This window comes from Sphaerodactylus townsendi, linkage group LG13, assembly GCF_021028975.2.
Source record: "Sphaerodactylus townsendi isolate TG3544 linkage group LG13, MPM_Stown_v2.3, whole genome shotgun sequence".
Taxonomy (NCBI): Eukaryota; Metazoa; Chordata; class Lepidosauria; order Squamata; family Sphaerodactylidae; genus Sphaerodactylus; species Sphaerodactylus townsendi.
In genome coordinates, this window is record NC_059437.1 from 30,699,815 (window position 1) to 30,721,283 (window position 21,469).

The 21,469-nt window shown below is 42.3% G+C and overlaps 1 protein-coding gene across 2 annotated transcripts in view; it reads right to left on the bottom strand.

Moving 5' to 3' along the window:
* DOCK11 (dedicator of cytokinesis 11) overlaps positions 1-21,469 on the bottom strand; it is a 115,963-nt gene that overhangs the window by 59,396 nt on the left and 35,098 nt on the right. For both annotated transcript variants that reach the window (XM_048514038.1, XM_048514039.1), the window contains exons 6-22: positions 20,598-20,693; positions 19,821-19,955; positions 19,074-19,251; positions 17,706-17,785; positions 14,982-15,065; positions 14,230-14,361; positions 13,433-13,633; positions 12,970-13,092; positions 11,630-11,712; positions 9,487-9,609; positions 8,556-8,632; positions 7,424-7,614; positions 6,829-6,894; positions 5,741-5,833; positions 3,951-4,074; positions 1,787-1,908; positions 262-348 (exon numbers count right to left, since the gene is read on the bottom strand). In XM_048514038.1, coding sequence (XP_048369995.1) covers positions 262-348; positions 1,787-1,908; positions 3,951-4,074; positions 5,741-5,833; positions 6,829-6,894; positions 7,424-7,614; positions 8,556-8,632; positions 9,487-9,609; positions 11,630-11,712; positions 12,970-13,092; positions 13,433-13,633; positions 14,230-14,361; positions 14,982-15,065; positions 17,706-17,785; positions 19,074-19,251; positions 19,821-19,955; positions 20,598-20,693 — 1,995 coding nt within the window. The remainder of the gene's footprint in view (positions 1-261; positions 349-1,786; positions 1,909-3,950; positions 4,075-5,740; positions 5,834-6,828; positions 6,895-7,423; positions 7,615-8,555; positions 8,633-9,486; positions 9,610-11,629; positions 11,713-12,969; positions 13,093-13,432; positions 13,634-14,229; positions 14,362-14,981; positions 15,066-17,705; positions 17,786-19,073; positions 19,252-19,820; positions 19,956-20,597; positions 20,694-21,469) is intronic.

Here is a 21,469-nt window from a genome sequence, read left to right on the forward strand (position 1 = left end):
GACTTGCCTGACCTTTTTGTTTTGTAATATCATCTCCTTGCCCCATCCTTTCTCCCTTTTGTGCCTCTGTATCAACTTAGGATAATACTTCATGACCCTGGTAATGTGGGCTCTGGCTCACGAAAGAGTCCCCACAATAGTTTTAAGTCTTCAAGGTTCCACAACATCCTTTGTTGTTTTGGCTCAGACAGGCCAATCACGCTACCCCACTGGAATCTCTTGCCAGAGTTTTCTGAGTGATAAAAGTGGGGCTCCACTTACTTCGGTGTAAATTGTAGACTCCAAATGAAGTTTGATCTTGAAGAGAGCTTTTGCCCCATCAACCCATTTTATGTCAACACTTGGTTGCTGTCAAGAGAGAGAAACCCACTTTTTGAGAGTCAAAGCCGGAGATTAAACATGTATTATGCAAATTTGACACACAAAACTTCAGGCCTTGACAATTTGTACTCAATTTGCAGAAGAAGCACTCGGGTAATTTAGAGGAAGTGACAATCAAGTCCAGTATCCTGTTTGTCACAATGGCCTTAGAAAGGTCTTCAGGCAAACCAGGATGGCCACAGTTTTCTCCATGGTGTTGAAAATGGAGTCCCACTTATCCAACCTGGCTGATAATTAATTGATGGACGCATGCTCCATGCAACTGTCTAACTGCCTTTACGGCTCTGGCCCCGGCCTGGTGGAACGCTCTCCCTCCAGCTGTCCGGGCCCTGCGGGACCTTAGCGAGTTCCGCAGGGCCTGTAAGACAGAGCTGTTCCGCCGGGCCTTTGGAGAAACCAGCTGCTGACTGTGCCCCCTCTCCTCTGGCCCCGACATCTGGGCCGTTGTCACCCGAGGAGACCTACCATCCCCTCCCCACTTTGGGGGGAAGAGGGAACTTAAAGTTGGATATCGGACGCCACTTATATTATATTATATATATTTTTTTCTATTGTGACTTGTTGTTGTATAACTGTTAGAATTTATTCTATGGTTTTACCGCTGCTTTAACGTTTTTAAGGTTTTAACTGTCTTACAGTGTTTTTATATGTTGTACATCGCCCAGAGCCCTTCGGGGATGGGGCGATACAAAAATCCAAGAAATAAAAATAAAATAAAATAAATAATCTCCTTCTAAAGCCATCTAAGCAAGTAGCCATCATTACTGCCTTATGGAAGTGCTTTCCACAAGTTAATTATGAGTTGTGTGAAGGAAAGCTTCCTCTTCTCTGTCCTCTATCTGCTGCCCATCAACTATACTGGGTGATCCCCAGTTCTATTATCTGAGGAGAGGGAGAAAGAATTCTTTTTTTGCATGTCATGCACAATTCTCTAAGTTTCCACCATTTTCTCTCTTCTTACTGGACTGAAACATTTAGAATTCTCTAGAGGAAGGATTCTAGTATGATCCGGGGAATGGAGTTAACCCAAAGCCTTCATGTCCTGATTTCAATGACTGATTTCATAGGCAGATTATTTGAACTTTTTTTAAAAAAAAACCTCTGCCCTTAGGAAGCCCAAACACTGCAATCAAAACATTCAGGCAAATTAAATGTATTAGTAAGCATTAACATTTTCTTGAAGAATGCATTCTGCTTGTTACAAATCAAAATCTTAAGTAATTTGGAAATCTTGCAAAAATGAGAATAATTAACAGGATGAAAAATGAACACTTATAAGTGTTTAGAAATACTAAAATCTTCAGGGAATGAGTTATACATTATAGATGTTCTGGCCATACCAATGGCCGGGTGGGTTACAAAACACAGCCCATCTGCGCTCTACCCAAATCAATGTACTCCCTACCCTTCGACCCTCTGTGTCGCCAATGTTCAGGTAGCCAGCAGGCAGATTGGCAGAAACACTCAAGTGTTGTTCAGAAGTGATAATCCGACCATCCTTCAATAAAGGCAGCCAGGTAAAGCCAACTGCGGAGATAACAATACACACACCACCATTTAACCAACTTTCTAGAATCTTGACTAAAATCCAGAGAAGTAAATGCTTCATTATAACTTACAAGCTTTGAATTTTCTCCCTGGAAAATTGAGAAGTTTGTCAACTTCTTAAAATCATATGTTGCTGCAACCAGATACACACAAATGTTCCTCTTTTAAAGACAGTTTTAATTGGCATATTAGAAAGAAGTACAAGAAAAAAACTGGGCAGGCATCTGATTTGGGGGCAAGTGGTGACTGAGGCCACTATACCCTTTTCAACAAGAACTAAGTTGAATTGTAACTTCATCCACTACGTGCTGGACTGTCTTTGTTTTAGAATGCTCCACTTGGGTCCCAGTGCTTACCTAGTTCTGTTAGGTAAGCACTAGGGATTCTACTTAGTTCTTTTTGTTGAAAAGGGTATAGCAGGTGCCTGGCATTTCGTTCCCTTTTCCCCAACTTACCCTTCAACTGGAATTCACTTTAACTACGTACTGTTTAAATAAATGGCTGTTGTTCCCAAGTGGCACTGAGAACATCATGGAGGTTATATGAATTGCACTGAGTGTCTCCTGGTAATAAGGCCAAAACCCCTCAATCCTAGGATAGCCTCTTTTGGCTTGCAATTCTTCCATAAAGCTTAATCTAGTTGAAGTTGGGCTAATATTACACCTGTAAGATTACACCTTACTTCACTGGGCAATCAAATGGGCCGACACTGCAGGTGTTATGCTGTCAGCATGAGCAACATCCTTTCTGTTCACAAAATGTAAGGTTACCTAGAAAAAGGACGTCTCCTGCAAGATTTTTTTCCTGCAATCTTTTGGGAGACAGTAGAAGGTGAGTTAGAGAGTTGACTGGGGGCACAGGCTTCAGCCACTAGGTCTCAGTTTTTAGAGATCAGTGAACAGGGGCTTGGTTAAACAGGCAAGGCTAATACTCATTTTGGGGGGGGATTTTTTGAAAGGGAGGGGATTTTTTGAAAGGGAGGCCCATAGAGCTATTTCTGTACTATTTAAGACTACTAGATATGGATGGTCAGGGAGTTGCTGCTGTCACCTGCAACAGCTGTGGTATGCTTGGGGTCTTTTTTGCCAGAGGATGTGGGTAGTTATACTTGCAGCAAGTGCAAACTGGTTGCTTTTTTGGAAGAGAAGGTTCAGCAGCTTGAGGCGCAAGTATCTACTCTTCAGCCTGTTAAGAAGAATGGGGATTTGCTGGACAGGGTGGAGCAGACAGCACTAGGTGGGGAACACACTGAGGATCTCTCTAAGGAGGACAGCAGCTCTCAAACACAGGAGGTGGGCAATTAGAGGAATGTGACACATAGAAGTAGAGAGACCAGGGAGAATTTTGTGAATTTGAAGCTACAGAATAGATTCTCTCCCTTGTCAGTGAGGATAAGAAACAGGCAAAGGAGAAACACCTTGGTGAATGCGCAAGTGACAGAAGGTTCAGTCCATGAAATGGTCCCTGGAAAACACTAGAGGAGTGTGGTGATGGAAGGGGACTCCCTGCTGAGGGGAACAAAAGCAGTGATTTGCAGGTCTGACAGGATGCCTCAAGAGATGTGTTGGCTCCCTGGGGCAAAAATTAATGATGTCATGGAGAGGCTGACAAGATTTATCAAGCCCACTGGCCATTATCTCTTCCTTTTGAGCCACTGGGAACAAATGACACTGCAAGATGTAGCTTTCAGGACATTGCAAGGATTTTGAGGCACTGGGAAGGAACCTGAAGGATTTGAATGCCCAAGTTGTCAATTCACCTCTACTTCTGGTTGAAGAACATGGCCCACAGAGGACCATCTGAATAGTGGAAAGTCAGTAGTTTATCTCCCATTATGTCATGTCACCTTATTTGTGCAGGAAAGGTTAGATGAACAGCATCCACTTCTGGAGTTAGCCAATATGCAACTATTTTTTAGGGACTGGAGAATGAATGAAAATGCATTCCCAACAAAAACCTGGTTTCCTATCACTATCTGCTAACAGAGCAAATGAAGGTATGAGCTCAAGCTGGAAGCATACCTGTTGTCTCGACAGCATCCTGCTTTTTCGCCGTCCCCTTTGTATTAATTTCACAGCTGACATGATAGAAGGTGAAAAGCAAATGATGCTTTTGATGGAGGTGGATTGGAAGCTCAATTTTAATCTAAAATGACATCATGACAGTTGATGCTGCATTTTTATAACTGTAATAATGTAATAAATAGACTAACATTTCACTGCACACTGCCAAACCAAAACAGTTGTAGATATCCCCTCCTTTTTTGCCTCTGTTCAATTGCCATGATCACAGCAATCTAATAAAGTTGACACTGATGGCAACTACCCAAATTTAAATAGACACTAGGTCTACAGCTTACCCAATCACCAATTTGCCACCTCCCCATCCATCAGAACAAATCAAAATTCTGTACAAGTAAACTCAAACTCTGACTCTTCACATATTGTGTCAATTAGCATTATTCCTCTTGTTCTGCATAATTACATATTCACACTTAAATACAAACAATTGTGGGTATGAAAAGGGCAAGAAGCTGAAGACCCCTGAGATGGACCCCCCACCTTTCAATATCACCAAGGCAGGAAAACCTTTCACAGAACAGGTTTGTCCAATTTTCTTGCTTTTTTCACTTCAGGGACTGAGCTGCTTTTAATATGGTGACATTTGGTGACAAGAAGCACTTCCCCTTAGCTCTGTAATTATCCCAGAAGGTGAAGGAAGCCCATTATTTCAAAATGTTTCTTGGCAAACCCCTTTTATAAGACACACCAAAATAATAATACTGAGACAGTAACAAGAGAGGAGATGTGAATGGGAGATGATTAACTTGGAGAAAGGAATAAATAAGGTACAATAAATTTATATTTACAAAAAGAGCTTTGACAGATAAGCAGTATTTGTTTTCAGGCTCAAATAAGTGTGGTCAGTTTCAGTAAGTTTAGGTGGTAAATAAGATGTTCTTAGATAGTACAGTTCCTTATATAAGATGGTGCTCCGGCTAATGGATGATTTCTTACACACACAGGACCCTCACAGATAGAAAACCCTAAAAAAAAACCCGTACTCTCTTTGGAGGAAAATAAAGCAAAACCCAGTACAACAGATTAACTGGTCTTTGGGATTCTTCTCCCTTCCCTATAAGATCTATCCCTCCTTGGTTATTTATATGCCCCTCAGCCTGGGCCCTCAATAACCTACCCACCAGTACACTCCTTGTCTGTGTATATTTGCTTTTTACCATAGCTCACAGGGCTGTCACTACTTTCCTCAGAGTTATTACGTTAAGAGCTCAGGCAAGGCATATAGCTCTTTACTTCAGGAATTTCAAATTCTAAAAGCCTCTCGGATTGTTTTACACAGGGAGATATCCTCCTCAGTGTCATCAGATCTTTTACCCAATCAGAGTGTAGGGTTGTGTCAGTCAAACTGGTGACTTCCCTGTTCATAGGCCGCTACGCTTCCCTTTGATTGTAAACAATAATGGCTCCTGACAGACCTGCACTAATTAAATACACATTTCTCTGTAGTTTGCCACACCCCCTTTTGATAATTACAAGTAACATGTAGCATTACAATCATATTTCTGATCATTCTTGAGCACTGCCTATATACTTTACAATATAGGGACTAGAAGCAAACTTTATCAAGTAAAAAGCAAGAGCTCCAAAGATCCAAGAAAGTGAAAATGTACAGCCAAAACCACATTCCATGGCTTTCCTGTGTGATCATGGCATAAACATACACCTGGCTATGCTCTGATTGGATTAGTTTTAGTACAATGTTTTAGAGTAACCATACAACTTTTTCTTACCTCATCATAAAACTCTGGGTTCTGATTATGATGCAACACACATGCATAAGCATTCCAGGTCAGAAGGGGCCCTCCAGGTTTACCATAGAAACACTGCAAGTAATAATGTGAATATGAAGGATTAAAATGCTCCGCAAGATAGTAGAGTGGGCAAAGGAGATTCTCAACTAGGATTGCCAAATCCCTCCTGGTAACCTGCAGGAAATGTTCAGAAATGGCAATGGGGGCAGTGATAAGCATCTGTGTGTGATAACATCACTTCTGGTGAGATGCAGAAACACCAGCATCACATGAGGGATGCTCTAGCACTTGCCGCCAAACTCTATGGTTTCTATAGAGTTTTGGCAGAAGTGATAGACAGTTCTCCTGTGCGATGCTGGCACTTCCACTGCAAGTGAAATCATCAAGCTGCAAGTGAAGTCATCACGTACAGCCGCTGTTGTGTTTCTGCTTGTCAAACACCTGAGCATCGGTGTGGAGAAACAGCAATCGTTGGGAGATTGCTCGCCATTAGCAGGCACCTGGGAGCCCTCAAGACCATTTCATTGGATAACAAATGGCATCCCATCCACACTTCATAAAATTGCTTTAGAATAAATCTGAATTATCCCTTAGGCTCCACCATCTCCTGACATTTACAGCAAATGTAAATTTTCTTCTGCAGCCACATAGAAAAAAGTCTAGGGCCCCAGAGACACTGGATAATCACCAAGCCATCAGGATGAGATGAGGCCACAGTGGGTGCCCATTTAAAGATACATCACCCAATCAGGATCCAGCTTTTTAGTGACCAGAAGATAAAGAGTCCTTTTCAGGTGTCAGAAGATGGAGAAATAACCTCAGTGTTTTTGGCTTTGAGAACAGGGATCATTGCTAGCTGGCCCTTTGACCAACCTGACTTGCTGCTTTCTAACTGCAGTATGTCTCACTGACTGGATCCTCATTTTTGCCCCAACAACAAACTTGGCTCATACAATATTTTTAACTCACTACCTCCTTCCATTCTCTTTTCTTGGACTTCCAGCTGTTAACCCATATTTATGATCTATTGTGAAGCCCACATCCTGAAGCACTGTTTGAGATCTCACCTTTAAAGGTCTGGCCTCCGCTTCGTCAGAATCTTTGAATTCCACACGGACAGCAATGTTCCTAGCCTGGAATTGCAGTGGGTTGTGGGGGAAAAAATAATAGAAGAACTGTGACTAGCCCAAGGTCACCCAGCAGGAAGGTAGGAGTGGGGAACAAATCAATCACCAAAGTCAGCTGCTCATGTGGAGAAGTGGGGAATCAAACCCGGTTCTCCAGATTAGAGTCCACCTGCTCGTAACCACTACACCATGCTGGCAATGGACATTTGCAGAGCACAGGCCCCTTGGACAGCACTGCCCCAGGGTGTTTTCAATGTGTGAAGGTCAGACATTCAGCCAGTAGTTATCAGAAACTCAGGTGAACTCATGTATCATTCCTGAATATTCATCCTTCCAGAGTCCCCTAATCAGAGAATGCAAAATTGTCTGGCAACACAGTAAGGTATGAAAAAGTGGAACTATACGCCCCCACCCAACCCAAATCCAATCCAAATTTATTTCCAGTTCATTCCATAATGCATCTCAAATTTATTTTTGTGGCACCATTTTGAATCTGCAAGCCCCCTCTTTAAGCCCAAGGGTGCTCAAAACTCACTTTAGCAAATGTTTTCTGGCTGTCGTATTTCAAATGCAAGGGGTAGACATACAGTTGGTTTTTGTAGCTGGTAAAAGGGTAGCAGTACTTGGCAATCTCGGGAACAAACTCTTCCACCTCGACAGCAATACCATCATCCTCGTCCTGCTTCTCAAAAGGCTTTATGGGAATGTAAGAGGAGGTGACACAATCTAAAAGTGAACCACATGCCATTTGTTAACATTCAACCAACATTTTGCGCCACCAACAAAAGGTAACTTCACCTAATAGTCTGTCACAGACATAACACTTAGCCTGAATTAAAGCAACGAACTCTACATAGCATTAACCAAGGTTAAGACCCCACAGATGAATAACACGATGACTTAATTTGCTGAGGTAAACTTATCTCTGAAAGGCGTATATAGAGAAACGCCACTGGGACATTTTTGACATAATGCAAATAGGGAAGGTGGAGAGACAGGGAAAACACCTTAAAACAGTTCACTAGATACAGATGCAATGTTTAACCCTGGTTAATGCAAAGCCATGGCTTGCAAACTCCCTAGCTTCTGAGATCAGAGAGGTGGTGACTAGGGAGAGGGTGTTTTCTGCAGATGCTCCTTATTTATGGAATGCCCTCAAAGGAAGCAAGTAGTACCCTCCTGTTTGCCTGGGCTATTGGCATGTAAGAAACCACACCCTCTTTTATGATCTTTTCCCTCTCCATGGCAACTTGGCTGTCATCCTGGTTTAATTTTTACTTAATTGTAATAGATTTTATTGTCTTGGATCCTATATAAAAGTTCCATGGACTGAAGGGGGGTGATTTTCACAAATTTATTCCTCCTGTAGCAAACCTCTAATTCCTCCCAAGTTATTCCTGGGGTCCCCCATTTCAGGGGGCGTTTTGGGCTGCAGTGGGAATGGAGAGGAGAGAAGTCATCCTCTGCAGATGGAAATCCTTCGGACCACAGATTTTCAGTAGAATCTACTCCAACACTTGCAAGCCAAAGCAAGGCTTTGGGATACAAAGCCTACAAGCTATTAAAAAAATAAATCATAAGATGATTCCATGAATACAGAAAAAAGTACTGTACTAAGAATGAGATACACAGCACTGATGTGTTTTTTAAACTACTCAGCTCCTTACTTGACAAATCCAATGGAACACACTCCAGCGTAACATTTAACTGGCCGGGTATTATTTGCAGCTTTGTCTTTTCTGGTCTGCAGAGGAAAGAACAGAGGAACCAAACTACACACTAAAACAGAATCCAGCTCACTGTCCAGTCAGTTCAAAAAAGCTGCCATTCCCAAGTAAAATCAAGTACAGCAAAAGAATAAAATGACTTTGTGCTCAGCTCAAGAGTGCAGAATAGTATCTTTAAAAAAAATCTAGCATGCTTCCTGGGCTTACATGACATTATTCTGCAGAATGGAAGTAAAAGATCAACTTTAAAGTGAAGTCTTCATTTTGTAAATTATTATTACTATTTGGGAAACTCCATTCTCCAAGTGAGTGGGTTAAAAAATATGACAACCAGGAAGGAACATTTCACATCTACATTAATGAAAATTTAATTCAGATGGTAACGCTGTGCTGGGGCTGCATCGTTCCTGACTGAAGACGTGGCTTGAGTAACTGAATGCTCATTTATAATTGAAAAATCCATCTACATAGAAAACAAACATAGCAGGGTTTTATCTCAACCTCCTCCCCAATATGTTATTTATCTAAGTCCATGGAATTTTTTTGATACAACAAAGCATTTAATCATGTGAGTCCCAGTCCCATCTGCAGCCTGAAGTGTACATCCCAGATGCAGACTCACTATTTAATTGAGAACTAAGCCAGAGTGAGAAGTTTTAATTGTATGCAGTTGATCCTCAGAGTTCTAAGTATCAGCATTTCCCAGCACCATTCTTTAGAATCCTGCCTACCTGACATTCACTGATATTTAAATAATGGTATTACACTTGAAAATTTTTCAAAGGCAGATTTCTATAACACCTTCCAGTCATTTTGAAATGAAATTCTAAACCCTAACCCTGCAGATCAGATATTTCTCCCATCAGCTTACTTCTTAAACTCGGCCAGCAACTTCAGAAGGTCCTCAGTAGACAATTTGCTGCTGTCCTGCTTATAGAAAGGTGAGAACTTCCCTTCAAGATCCAAGGTACCCTGGGAATCCTTGAAGACAGGTCTGAAAAGCAAAGGGTGGCAATCAACAGGTGCAGCCCCCTTGGTCATGTATACTTGGCTAGTCCTATCAAAATTGCTTTTGCTCACCTTGAGATTAGTCACTGATTTTTTTAACCTAAGGAATATCCGCCTTTGAATTTTGCTATACAAGAAATTTTAGTTTTCTGGTTTCTGTGGGGAGGGGTCAGATTCCTCAGTTAGCTACGCTTCATATCAGAAGATGCAAGTTGACATGACAAAGTCCAGCTTTACCAGAAGGAGGGGATTTTGGGGAATTGTTTAAAAAAACAGCAGAGATATTGTTTATTTAAGTTGTGGTTGAATTTCTGCTGTCTGAGGGTAGTACCTTCAAAATTAATGAGGTGGCTCTGGCTATGCCATCGTAACCACACAGGAAGTACAAAATAATAATTCAGAGGTCATATGGGGCAGCAGCTAAAGACTGCTGAATTTTTATGCCATGGCAACTTACAGGTACCCCAGAAATTTAATTTATCCTAGCTTTACTAAAAACTGCAATGTGTTTGCCCTCTGGGCAAATTACACTCTGGAGAGAAATCCACGAAGGGCACAGATTTATGCTTGACACTGGTATATGGAAATTAATGCACCAGAGCAGGCATATGTTCCTGGGTTGTCATTTCAATTTGGAATTTGACCTTCAGGCAACTGTCAATATTTACTGCCCAGGTGTACTTCTTTTTCTTCTTTCATGCCCAAAGATCAAATTACAATTGAATTACAGGATGAGGCAGCATTAGAAATTCAGCATCTTTTACAGTCAGCAACTGCAGTGGAAGCACAACAGAGATCAGATTGGCACAAAGACAGAACAAGGGTATGAAGGGAACAAGTTCGTTTTGATCAGTAATTTAAAAGAATGTTAATCTAAGGGGATAGTATGAGGGGCATTTAGGTTGGGAATCCTGTAGGGCTTATTTAAAAGCAAAACTAGTAAACAAACATTTTTTGTGCCTGTGTCCTAAAACCCAGGGCGGATGCAACCAAACAGGAAGTACACAATTAGTTATATATGGCAGGAGTCTTCCAGGGGTGCCAAGCTAACTAGGAAAATTCTTCCATGGGAACACAATCTCCCACTTAGCTTGGACAGTCTGGATTAAGGTGTGGGGATGACTGTGACCTCCCTTTTCCAAAATCAGTCCTCATTCTATGAAGGTGGACTGACTGACAGTCCCTTTCCTTTGGAAAATGGAATATAACTGGTAAAACACCAGAGGAGAAAATGAAATATGCAGTGTAAGGGAGGAACAAGCAGACAGAGACAACAGCATTAATTACTATTTACAGAAGCAAAACAGTTTACAATTAGCCCAGCCTGGATTTCTCATATCCCATCCCTTTCAGTTAACCCTCCCACTACTCAATAACATAGCTTGGCTCCACCTTGTTAAAATGTATAGAAACCTGACAGTGAATTTCCCATAATCTCATAAATTATTCATGTCAAGGGAGACAGAAGATTTCCAACAAGATATAACATATTATCTCACAACGGCTAAAGAGCTCATAATAAGCTCTCTATCTGAGGCAGGTCCATGACTATAGGATCAAATGATAAACTATGGCTTGTTAATTCTAAAATGTGCAAACAAGATTTGGTCTCAAAAAAATTATATTTTAGAAAACATCCTAAGGTTAACAATGGTTTCTCACCTTTTAAGTTTTCTGAAACTTCATCATGAGTGTATTGTTGAAGGCTTTCCTAACATTTTCCTGGGACATGGACAATATATACCCCACTAAACATTCCCTTCTCAGTAAACAGTGCGTAACAGACTTCTCTCTGTGATACACCTCTGAAGAGGCCAGCCACAGATGCAGGCGAAATGTTAGGAACAAGATCTACCAGACCACGGCCACACATCCTGGAAAACCCACCACAACCAGTTCATAATGAGTGTTCTTATTTTTCCCCCTTTTTCTTTTTTCTTGTTAACAGAGTTTTCAAAAAGGAAACCTGACAGTGAGCAAGCCTAGAGCTTGTGATACACACTTACCTAGCAGCCCATGCAAAAGGCATCCGGTATTGTCCAAGACGGCTGCACACCAGTTTTGCAGTTTTGTGGACCTTCTGTGCAGTCTGTAAGGCAGGAAATGAATCAAAGATATATCAAAGGGGCCTGGATTTTCAAAGCACAATGAAAGAGATCAGTCTGCTCTTAGAAAAAAACAGGGCAGGGCTCCCACAGAATTATACCGTATGTGCAGCCTTGTGGTTTGCTATATCTTTAAGGAAAGATGTACATTACAATGCTATGCATATCTTTTGGGAAGTTAAGTTCTCATTATCCTAACTGGGGCTTACTTAAGAACATAAGAACTAGCCTGCTGGATCAGACCAGAGTCCATCTAGTCCAGCACTCTGCTACTCGCAGTGGCCCACCAGGTGCCTTTGGGAGCTCACATGCAGGAGGTGAAAGCAATGGCCTTCTGCTGCTGCTGCTCCTGAGCACCTGGTCTGCTAAGGCATTTGCAACCTCAGATCAAGGAGGATCAAGATTGGTAGCTATAGATCGACTTCTCCTCCATAAATCTGTCCAAGCTCTACTTCAATGTAAGTGTGCATTATTTTTTATATTTCAATTCTGCCCTTCCTCTGAGGAACTCCAAATGATGCAAATAGTTCTCCCTCCATTTTAACAACACAACAAGGCTGACAGGGTGCAACTGCCTTGAAATCACCCAGGAAGTTCCTTAGCTGATCCTCCCCAGCCACAGTCCATCATTCCAAATATTACAGCACACTGGTCCTCCTCAACCTATCATGAGATATAGAAGTGTGGAGGTACATGATTCCACTTCAGGGTAGTTCCGCATCTAGAACACATGAGACTGCTTGATACTGAGTCAGACCACTGGTCTATCAAGATCAGTAGTGTTGAGTCTGACTGGCCGTGGCTCTCTAGTGCTGAGGTCTTGCACATCACCAACGACCTGATCCTTTCAACTGGAGATGTCGATTGAACTTGGGGTGAAGCAGAAGTTCTGCCATTGTTTTTATACTTCCCCCCATTTCTCTCCTGTAAGCAGACTTAAGGTGGCTTATAAACTCTTCCTCTCCCCACAACAGACACCTTGTGTGGTAAGTGGGGATGAGAGAGTTGTGAAGAACTGTGACTAGCCCAAGGCTACCCAGAAGGAATGTAGGAGTGCGGAAGCAGATAAGACTGCCACTCATGTGGAGAAGTGAGGAATCAAACCCAGTTCTCCAGATTAGAGTCCACCTGCTCGTAATGACTACACCATGCCCCTCGCCCACATTTCTTTTGGGGGTGATACAGTTCAAGGTAAGTACACTTTTGGGGTGGTACAGTTCAAGGTCAGCACACCAACATACCTTCATAGGGTCAGAAGTCTTGATATAGGGCTCCACACAGTGCGTGATGCTTCCTTGTAGCACCTTCTCTACACGGGCAATGAGGAAAATTTCTGGGTGTGGGTTGGTAACAGAGAAAACCCCCTTTGAATATAAGAGCAGAGCATCAGCACTGATAAGCATACACAGTCCACACAGTCTATTAATCTGCTAAAACACATCGGACAACTGGTGACTTTCAATTTAAATCCCAGAAATTCAGTCTGTGTGTGAGACTCTAGGTTTTCCCCCCACTCTCTGCTACTGAAAGCTGGCCCATCTTATCAGGGCTCAATCAAAATGCATCCTCCTGGTGCCTGGAGAAGCCAGCTAGATGGTCATATTGTCCTTTGCCTTTACAGAAGATTGCAATTTCAATTTCACAGCTGGTAAACATTTTTAGATCTGATTCTCCACGTTCAGAGAAGGTCCTTAAGCCTCTTACTTGCTTTATGTAGGACAGGCAAGACTCAGCAACTCCGTGGAGAAAGTGGCTGTTCACAAGATGATTCCCGGAGTCCTGGATGGCACTATCCCTCAACATTTCTCGTACAGGCAAGGGATTTAGATCCACATGGAAATCAGCAGAAATCTTACAACAGCTTTTCAAATCGAACAGCGCGAGGCTGAGAAAAAATGGCTCCACCTGGAAATTCAAAGAAAGCGTTGACATAGGGTTAAATATTTATGAAAGTTAAAATGTCTATGACCAGTGTTGTGTTGTTTTTAAGAGATGGGAGATCTAGGTCTCCATCTCTACTCTGCCATGGAAGCTTGCCAGGTGATCAGTCATACTCACCCTCAGCCTAAACTATCACACAAGGTTATTGTGAGGTTAAAATGGAGGCTGGGAGAATGATTTTGTAAGCTGCTTTAGGTCCCTACTGAGGGGAAAGTGGGATATAAAATGTTTCAGCTAATGCCATTTTAAAGATTTGCTCAGAACAGAAAAACGCTTGCTGGTATTGTTAAGGTTGCCAGGTCTACTGCTATGGCAGGAGATCTTCTGCCAGCAACCCCCCTATCTCTGCCACTGCTCAAAAGGTTAGTAAGGGGGAAATGAAGAAAAAAACACCATTGACACAACTGTGTGATGTCATTTCCAGGCAAACCTGGAAGTGAAACCAATCTGCTCTAAGATTCAGTGGAAATGATATGGTTTTACCCCTCCCCATGTCTCCTGCCTTCCAGTCTTCTGTTGGGTTCCAGCCACTGGCTGGCAACCTCAAATTTCATGCGTACGTTTGTTGGCAGTCCCTCAGTTAGGTGGGCGACGAGGTTGAAAGACAAGTCATGACAGTTCACCAGGAAGCGTCGGTTGCATTTCTCTTCAAAAGGTTTCACATCTGGTTCTATTCCAGAGAAGTCTAGTCTCTGTGAAGGAACATATATCACTTTTCAAAGAAGAAATCCCAAAAAAGAAACTGGGCACAACTATTTTCACACAGCAAGAGATTCATGGGAATCTTTGGGTGGTTTACATCGTTTGTCAGGATGAGTGTCAGAGACTGAATGGATCCTTCAGAAATACCAGTATGTTGGGAAACAGGCACCACTGTGTGAAACTGCCTTATATTGAGTCAGATTACTAGACCATCTTCTCCAATACCGTGTCCTCAGACTGGCAACAACTCTGGGAGAAACATAGCAGTAAAGGGGGTGGGGGAGAAAAGACTCCTCTCCTATATACCGTTCCTCCTCATGCACCTCATTCCACTTTACAGGTGTTCCAATATACAGGTAAGGGTACCTTCATATCTAGATGGAGCCTGTAAATCCTCTGCCATTCCCATCAATTCAACACTTTAAGTCAGTTCAATAAAGGAAATGATATCAACCTTCAGCCTTTGGGGTTGCAGGGTTACCCAGGCCTATGAATTAATTTAAATGTTCTTAAGCTTTTCAAAGGCAACAAAGGGACTAATGAGCATCTTTTAAACAAAGCAAACCACCTTCAACCACCTGCCACACAAGTTAATTATAGAGGAAATTACCTGAACTTCAGGGTCGAAAGAGAAGAGATTTTGTCTTCCATCATTTCTGCTGAGCTTATTTAGCTGCTCGGTTTCTCTTCCATACTGAAAGGGGGGACACACACAACAAGTGCCATGTTTGTCAGAGGGAAGACAGGCTCTGAGAGAAGCAAAATCTTTATCATTGGAAAGCAAATTATAAGTCGGAATGAAGAGAAAACAATCCAGGCGGAGTCACACTTAGGATGGAGAGGATGAAGAAATGGGTCCCCATCACCACCTTCAGGTTTGAAGGGAACATTTTATCTATTTTTTTCCCTCTGGGCAGGAGAATTCCAGCCCCGGCCACTTTAAGAAATGCTACTACTGGTAGAGAGAGACAGTGGGATGGGTTAAGCCCCCGTTCACCTCCAACCAGGTATCACAGATTTGGAGGTCTTAAAAAAGAAAGGAGAGCTTCAGGAAGAGGCGACCTGGAGCCACCAGGAAAAGATTCCTTGACCTAGACTGATCAGAAGGAGGTGGGGACTGGGAACTGATAAAACTCTTGGGAGCAATGCGGAAGCTCTCTTCTGGCTGGACCATTGAAGGAGGCAGAGCTCATGTCTGAAGTCTGGAGGTGGCAGCCGTTTGATCATGTGCGCGCCCAAGAAGCTGAAGGATTTCTTCCAGGTAATGGAGAATCTGTAGGCAGCTGAAATATCCTAAAATTAAGTGTCTTTCCTGTTTCAACAACTAATAGGGGCTCCTTCCAGCAGTAGCACATCCAGAATAGCCTTCATTTCCTAAATGTTGCTCCTCCTTCCCATGGCTCTGGTGCCTTCCCACCCATGCCTCTCTTCCTTCTCCCATGGGCCCCTTCATATTCTCTCCTCCCCAGTTTCCACTCTCTTTGCAGTGCAGTGGTTATCTCTCCTAATGCCACCTATGACCATGTCTACACCAGAGTGTCCATCACATTCTGAAGAAATGAACAGGCCAAGCATATATCTGGTTCTGCACTGAGGAGGCATCAAGTGGGTGAGGTGAAACCCTGGAATTCTCTCCTCTCGTGAACTCACTGACTGGCCATAGACAAGCCAGCTTTCTTTCAGTCCCAGATCCATTTGCAGAATAGGTTCGAAACTACTACTACAATTTACTTTACAGAACTGTGTAAAGAATCCTGAGATAATGTGATCAAAGTCTTCTGAGCACTACAAATGCACAACAGAAATGCTCATCTATTTTACAAGGTGAGGGGTCTGAAGAGTTTCCAAAAGGGGAATACAATCCGCTTAACCTCCAATCTCCCCACCAATTCTACAAGCTCTCAAGGGCTTGAATAGGCTCATTTCCCCATCACCCTTTGTTTTTCTCCTTTTAACTGACACTCGGTTGCTTTCAATAACCCACTATTCCTGGAACATCCTTAATCCTCATTCAGCCAATTTTGGGGCTCTTTGTCTGGGGTTGAGGGGAAATCCTCAAAGTATGCAGAAGCCCTCAGTTCATCTGTGGGTGAATACATTTTCATGATGGGCTCCGTCCCCTGTTCCAGCCACTTTACTTGTAAAGAGAGTGATTACTTGTGTAGAGGAATGACTAACGGGAATGACTAACAGAAAATCAGACAGTCTTTCCCTTTCCATCATTAAAATATGTACCAGGAAGAAATCAATGCATTTTTCAACACTGCATTTTTCAACACTGTTTGTGCATCAGTAAATCAGCATTATACATTATCCCCTCCTATCTCCTCTTTCCCTTCCTTCTCTCTTCTAGTCCTGGCCTCCTGTCCTCTGGAGTAGTTGAGACTGCTGTATACCTGGTTGGCCTGCCTCTTCACCATCTTTAGACCACCACTGCCACATTAGGAGTAGAATTAGGGCACCATTTTATTACATTAATTAGACTAGGACTGTGGTTTTAATTAAGTGATTATATTTATAAAGATTCGTAGTTCATTGTCGCAAGCTGCCCTGAGCCCGGCTTGCTAGGAAAGGGCTGGGCATAAATCAAAAATAAATTAGTACATTACATGAATAAACATACATTGTATATCTGAACTGTAAATAAAAATGAACAAGATACATTCATGGTACAAATTAATCCACAAAACCAAGAGTGAAAACTACAGAATTGAAACCATTGAAGAAAGAAAGAAAGAAAGAAAGAAAGAAAGAAAGAAAGAAAGAAAGAAAGAAAGAAAGAAAGAAAGAAAGAAAGAAAGAAAGAAAGAAAGAAAGAAAGAAAGAAAGAAAGAAAGAAAGAAAGAAAGAAAGAGGAATATTCATAGACAAGGAAACGAATGTCTGCTTCACATAAAACTTTAAATATAATTTGAATGCAATTTTTAATTTAAAAAAATGAACAGCCATCTCCTGACTGCGCTGTGAGAACTAATAAACACTGGCCACAAATGACAGTGTTCTTGACTGTACAATTAGCTCTCTACAAGCACTGAACCCCAACAGAAGAAAAAAGTTCAATGCACACTCAGAGTAGTGTGTATCATAGATGGCCACTGCATATTATGGAATTTAGTATCAGGAACAGAATTTTAGATCCCAGGTACATTTAATTTTATTAAAAACAAACAAACCAAGTTATGTCTATGAGGATAAGTCTGAATATGTGCAGATGGTATCTCAATTAAGAAAGCTGAGAAAGACTTCCAGAGATTAGTGATTGGGGTTCCCAGTCTGCCCCACCTGGCCCTTTGTCCCTCCCCATGCCTTCCAGAAGCTGCACAACCAAGACTACCTTCATCAGCTCCGGGTGCATGCTTCTTTCTAAACTTTCCAATATGTTTTCCGACTTTCCTTGGCTGATCGATTCGTCATCTGTGAAATCACAAAAAGCAAATGTGGCAAATGGCTCCAGTAGTGCCTAATTAGGGTGTGGCTATCCCAAGGCGCTCCATCACTTACACAACATCTGACAGAGATGACTGGAAGCCAGCCAGGGGTTTCCAGCCTGACAGTGGGGGCAGGGCTGCAAGCAACTCTCATACACACATACACAGAGATCACAACATCGACACCCTGATTCTTCCTTTGACACAGTTCCCCCCCCCCTTTTTTTGAATGCAGGGATGACTGCAAGAGCAGCTGTGTGCAGCCAGCCATATTTAAAGGATCCTTAGCTGGAGAACTGCTGCAGGGCTTCCTCTGTAATGATGCTAAAACTCTGGGATGATTTGCCCAGGGATGCTTGGCCAATGAAGGCCATTTCAGTTAGGAATTAAAATATAACCGAGGGACTGTGGTTGGTTCATAGATGACACTTTTAACTGACTGACTGTTGAACATTGTATTTATTTCATGCCTTAAGTTCTGCTAAGATTGAGAACTGCTTGGAAATTGAAGTGGGGGGAAGAAATCTGGGAGATGGGAAGCAACAGCCATTCTGATGAAACAGAAACAAGGCACCCTGTGCAGATTTGGCACCAAAGGTGTTTCCAGGGCATGAGGTAGAAACTCTCTTCTGATGAGGGAGATGGACTTTGTGAATCCCAAAGGAACAAAAATAGAACAGGTAAGGTTGACAAGGCTACTTCAGATGCCAGAACATCTGCTTTGCATGCAAAAGCTCTCTGGTTCACCCTCTGTAGCAGAACATCTGCAGTTTCATAGTGCTTGAAAACTTCCTGTTTCTACCTCCTTCCCAAACAAGGCACAAATAATTTCTCAGCTGCTTAAACTCATGCAGCGTTTTGAAAAACAAAGCTAATAAATTAAAGGCAGGCAGCCCATCCAAAGAGTTCAGAAAAGGGAAAGCAAGTGATTCAGTCAGTGATCTATCTGCTGATCAGTACATTTGTAAAAAGAAGCAGAAAGTATATATACCCTTCAAAGCACACATAGCCCTCTGCCTTCGCAAGCCCTTTTTCTAAGGAAAGTCTGTATGTTTGCTAAGAAAGTAAAATAGCTCCCATGCTAATATGCTGTCATCAAGGACAAACAAAATGCACTGGCCATGATTACAGGAAGACAGCCAGAGGCCCCTGGCACTTGAAGCTTGGCAGAGGTCAAATGAGCATGTCCTCCAAGGGTTATTTAGGAGGACCAGTGAGAAAAACAGGGACATGTACACAGCTGAACTGAGGTCCTAGCCCTGTCACCAACTGACCTGGTAGGGATTCCACGGCCTCCTTCTTCTCTTGCACCAAGCTCTCCGCATTGATCTGAATGATCTTCCTGAGGGTTGCCAGCCACTCCTCCATTTCCTGCTCATTCTCAGCAGACAGATAGTGGCTGTACTTATCCAACATCTTGAGCTCAAATGCATTGCGGCGCATCTTGGGGCACTGTAGGAAGTAATGCAAAGGCATCCCTTTGTTTAGATGAGACACTTCTCTCTCTTTTCAGCGTGACTTTCAGCAAGGCAACAAACCTATGTCTGGACAGTGCGACTTCATGCTGCAGTAGGCGGGGATGGGAGGTGGAAGTTTCACATGACAGAATGATTCTCCACACAAGAAAAACTGTATACACACATAGACAATGAGCATCCTAGGAGGAAGGCAAAGTTAGAACTTTCTGCTATGCTACACAGAAGGAATATTCTGCATGGAGGACTATTCAGTCACGTGACCTCTCCACTGACTGTGTGAAGTAGATGAATTCAGACAGTTTTACCACTTGTGGACCAAAAGAAATGGAGCACCAGAAAAATCCATACATGAACCTCGAAAGCATTTTTTTAACATTGATAAATGGCTGTCACCAGTGGTGGCAGGGGGCAGAAGGCAGTCAGCAAAAGAGAGATCAGAACAACATAGAGGACAGAGGTGGATAATTTTGCCTTTTGGTAAGACAAAGGAAAACAAAACACGACAGCACATATTACTTGAGCAAATCCTTTTCAACACCTCACCTGCACAATGTCAATGCATGAATCCAGGAAAATACAGCCTTTGGATTCTTTGGAAGACTTCTCATCCTTATAGGAATTAAGGATATAGGAACCATCTGGAAGCTGGGTCAAGTAAAAGTATCTCCTTTTGAACACCTGCCAGACAAAGAGAGACAAACCATTACATTATTGTGTCATTGGCTCAGGGTAGAATCTGCGAGTTAATCTATCATGACCATTCATGTTATTTTTTCTGTTTGAGCAACTTATACTGATGCTTATTTATTTTTATTTATTTTATTATACTTATACCCGCCTATTCCAAGTCGAGGCTGGGCTCAGGGCAGCTTACAATAAGGTTAAAACACAGTATCAAAAATATAAATAAATTTAACTCTAAAACTGAACATTTATGATGATGAACTATTCATACAAGAACATAGCCTAAATAAAATTGACCTCGCCCCCGCAACCATAACATGTTTCTGCTAGGCCAGGGGTCTGCAACCTGCGGCTCTCCAGATGTTCATGGACTACAATTCCCATCAGCTCTTGCCACCATGGCCAATTGTTTCACTATAAGGCTCAGGCTTGCCTTAGTGTTACGTTGAGTTCTAGGGCGCAGTCCGAGAATAGGGCTATGGTCAGTTTTAGGTTTCGGGTTTTTGTTACAATTTTGGGAACAACATAATGAAAAATAATTAAGAGGTCAACAGGATATTGTCTGATTGCAGTCCTTTATGTGCAGAAATACAAATCAGCATCTCCTGCAGGAAGCAACTTGATCAATTCTCTCACCTTCATGGTCACTGTGATTGTGCTGTTGACGTTGGCTTTATATAACCAGCCTTGCTTTATCACCCCACCCTTCTGAGAGCACAACGATGAGGAATCCTAGAAGGTTAAACATGGAGTTATTGCAAAAAGAGATAAGAATGTGCCAGACAATAAAACCAGAAATGCTTCTCCACTCCAGTTCAGTTCAAGAGAATGTAAGAGAATATGGTTTGCATGGAGAGATTCTGCCATAAATGGCCGACTCTTATGACTGTTAAGTCTGTTATAAGCAGAAGTTTAACACGGGGTGGGGGGGCGTGGCGTGGCGAGGGCGTTCCGGGGTGGATGGGGGCATGACAGGGGTGTAGTATAGTAAACATCAGTATATGTTTCTGTTGGCATGACTCTGACATAGGCCTGTGGTTCTATCATGGTTGCTGTGAACCACTGAAATCAGCATTTAGCTACACGTCAGAAACACCAGGTGTGAAATCCAAAGGAATTATGGACCGAGGAAGGCTGCCTCACCAGATGCCTCTCTGCTTTGAGGATTTTCAACAAGGATAATGATTTGTTTTTCTGAAGGGTCACTAACTTTTGCTCTGGCAGAAAAATATCTTTTGCATGGGCTTGTTTGATCTCCATGAACAAAACAGGTTATAGAGGTGAAAAATTAGATTAGATGACACAGTTCAGACTGGAAAATAGGGTCCAATAATAGCAATGCAGAGGTTCTATGATGGGAATTCCAGGTGAATAATTTGGAATGAAAGTGTATCCTTGGGGGAGCTCATTCTAAGCAGGGCAGAGAAAAGGTGTGTGTTTTACTTTTCCTCTGCACCACATCCCTGGTCACTAATGTCCCATTCCTGGCTGTTTCAAGCCTCAATTGA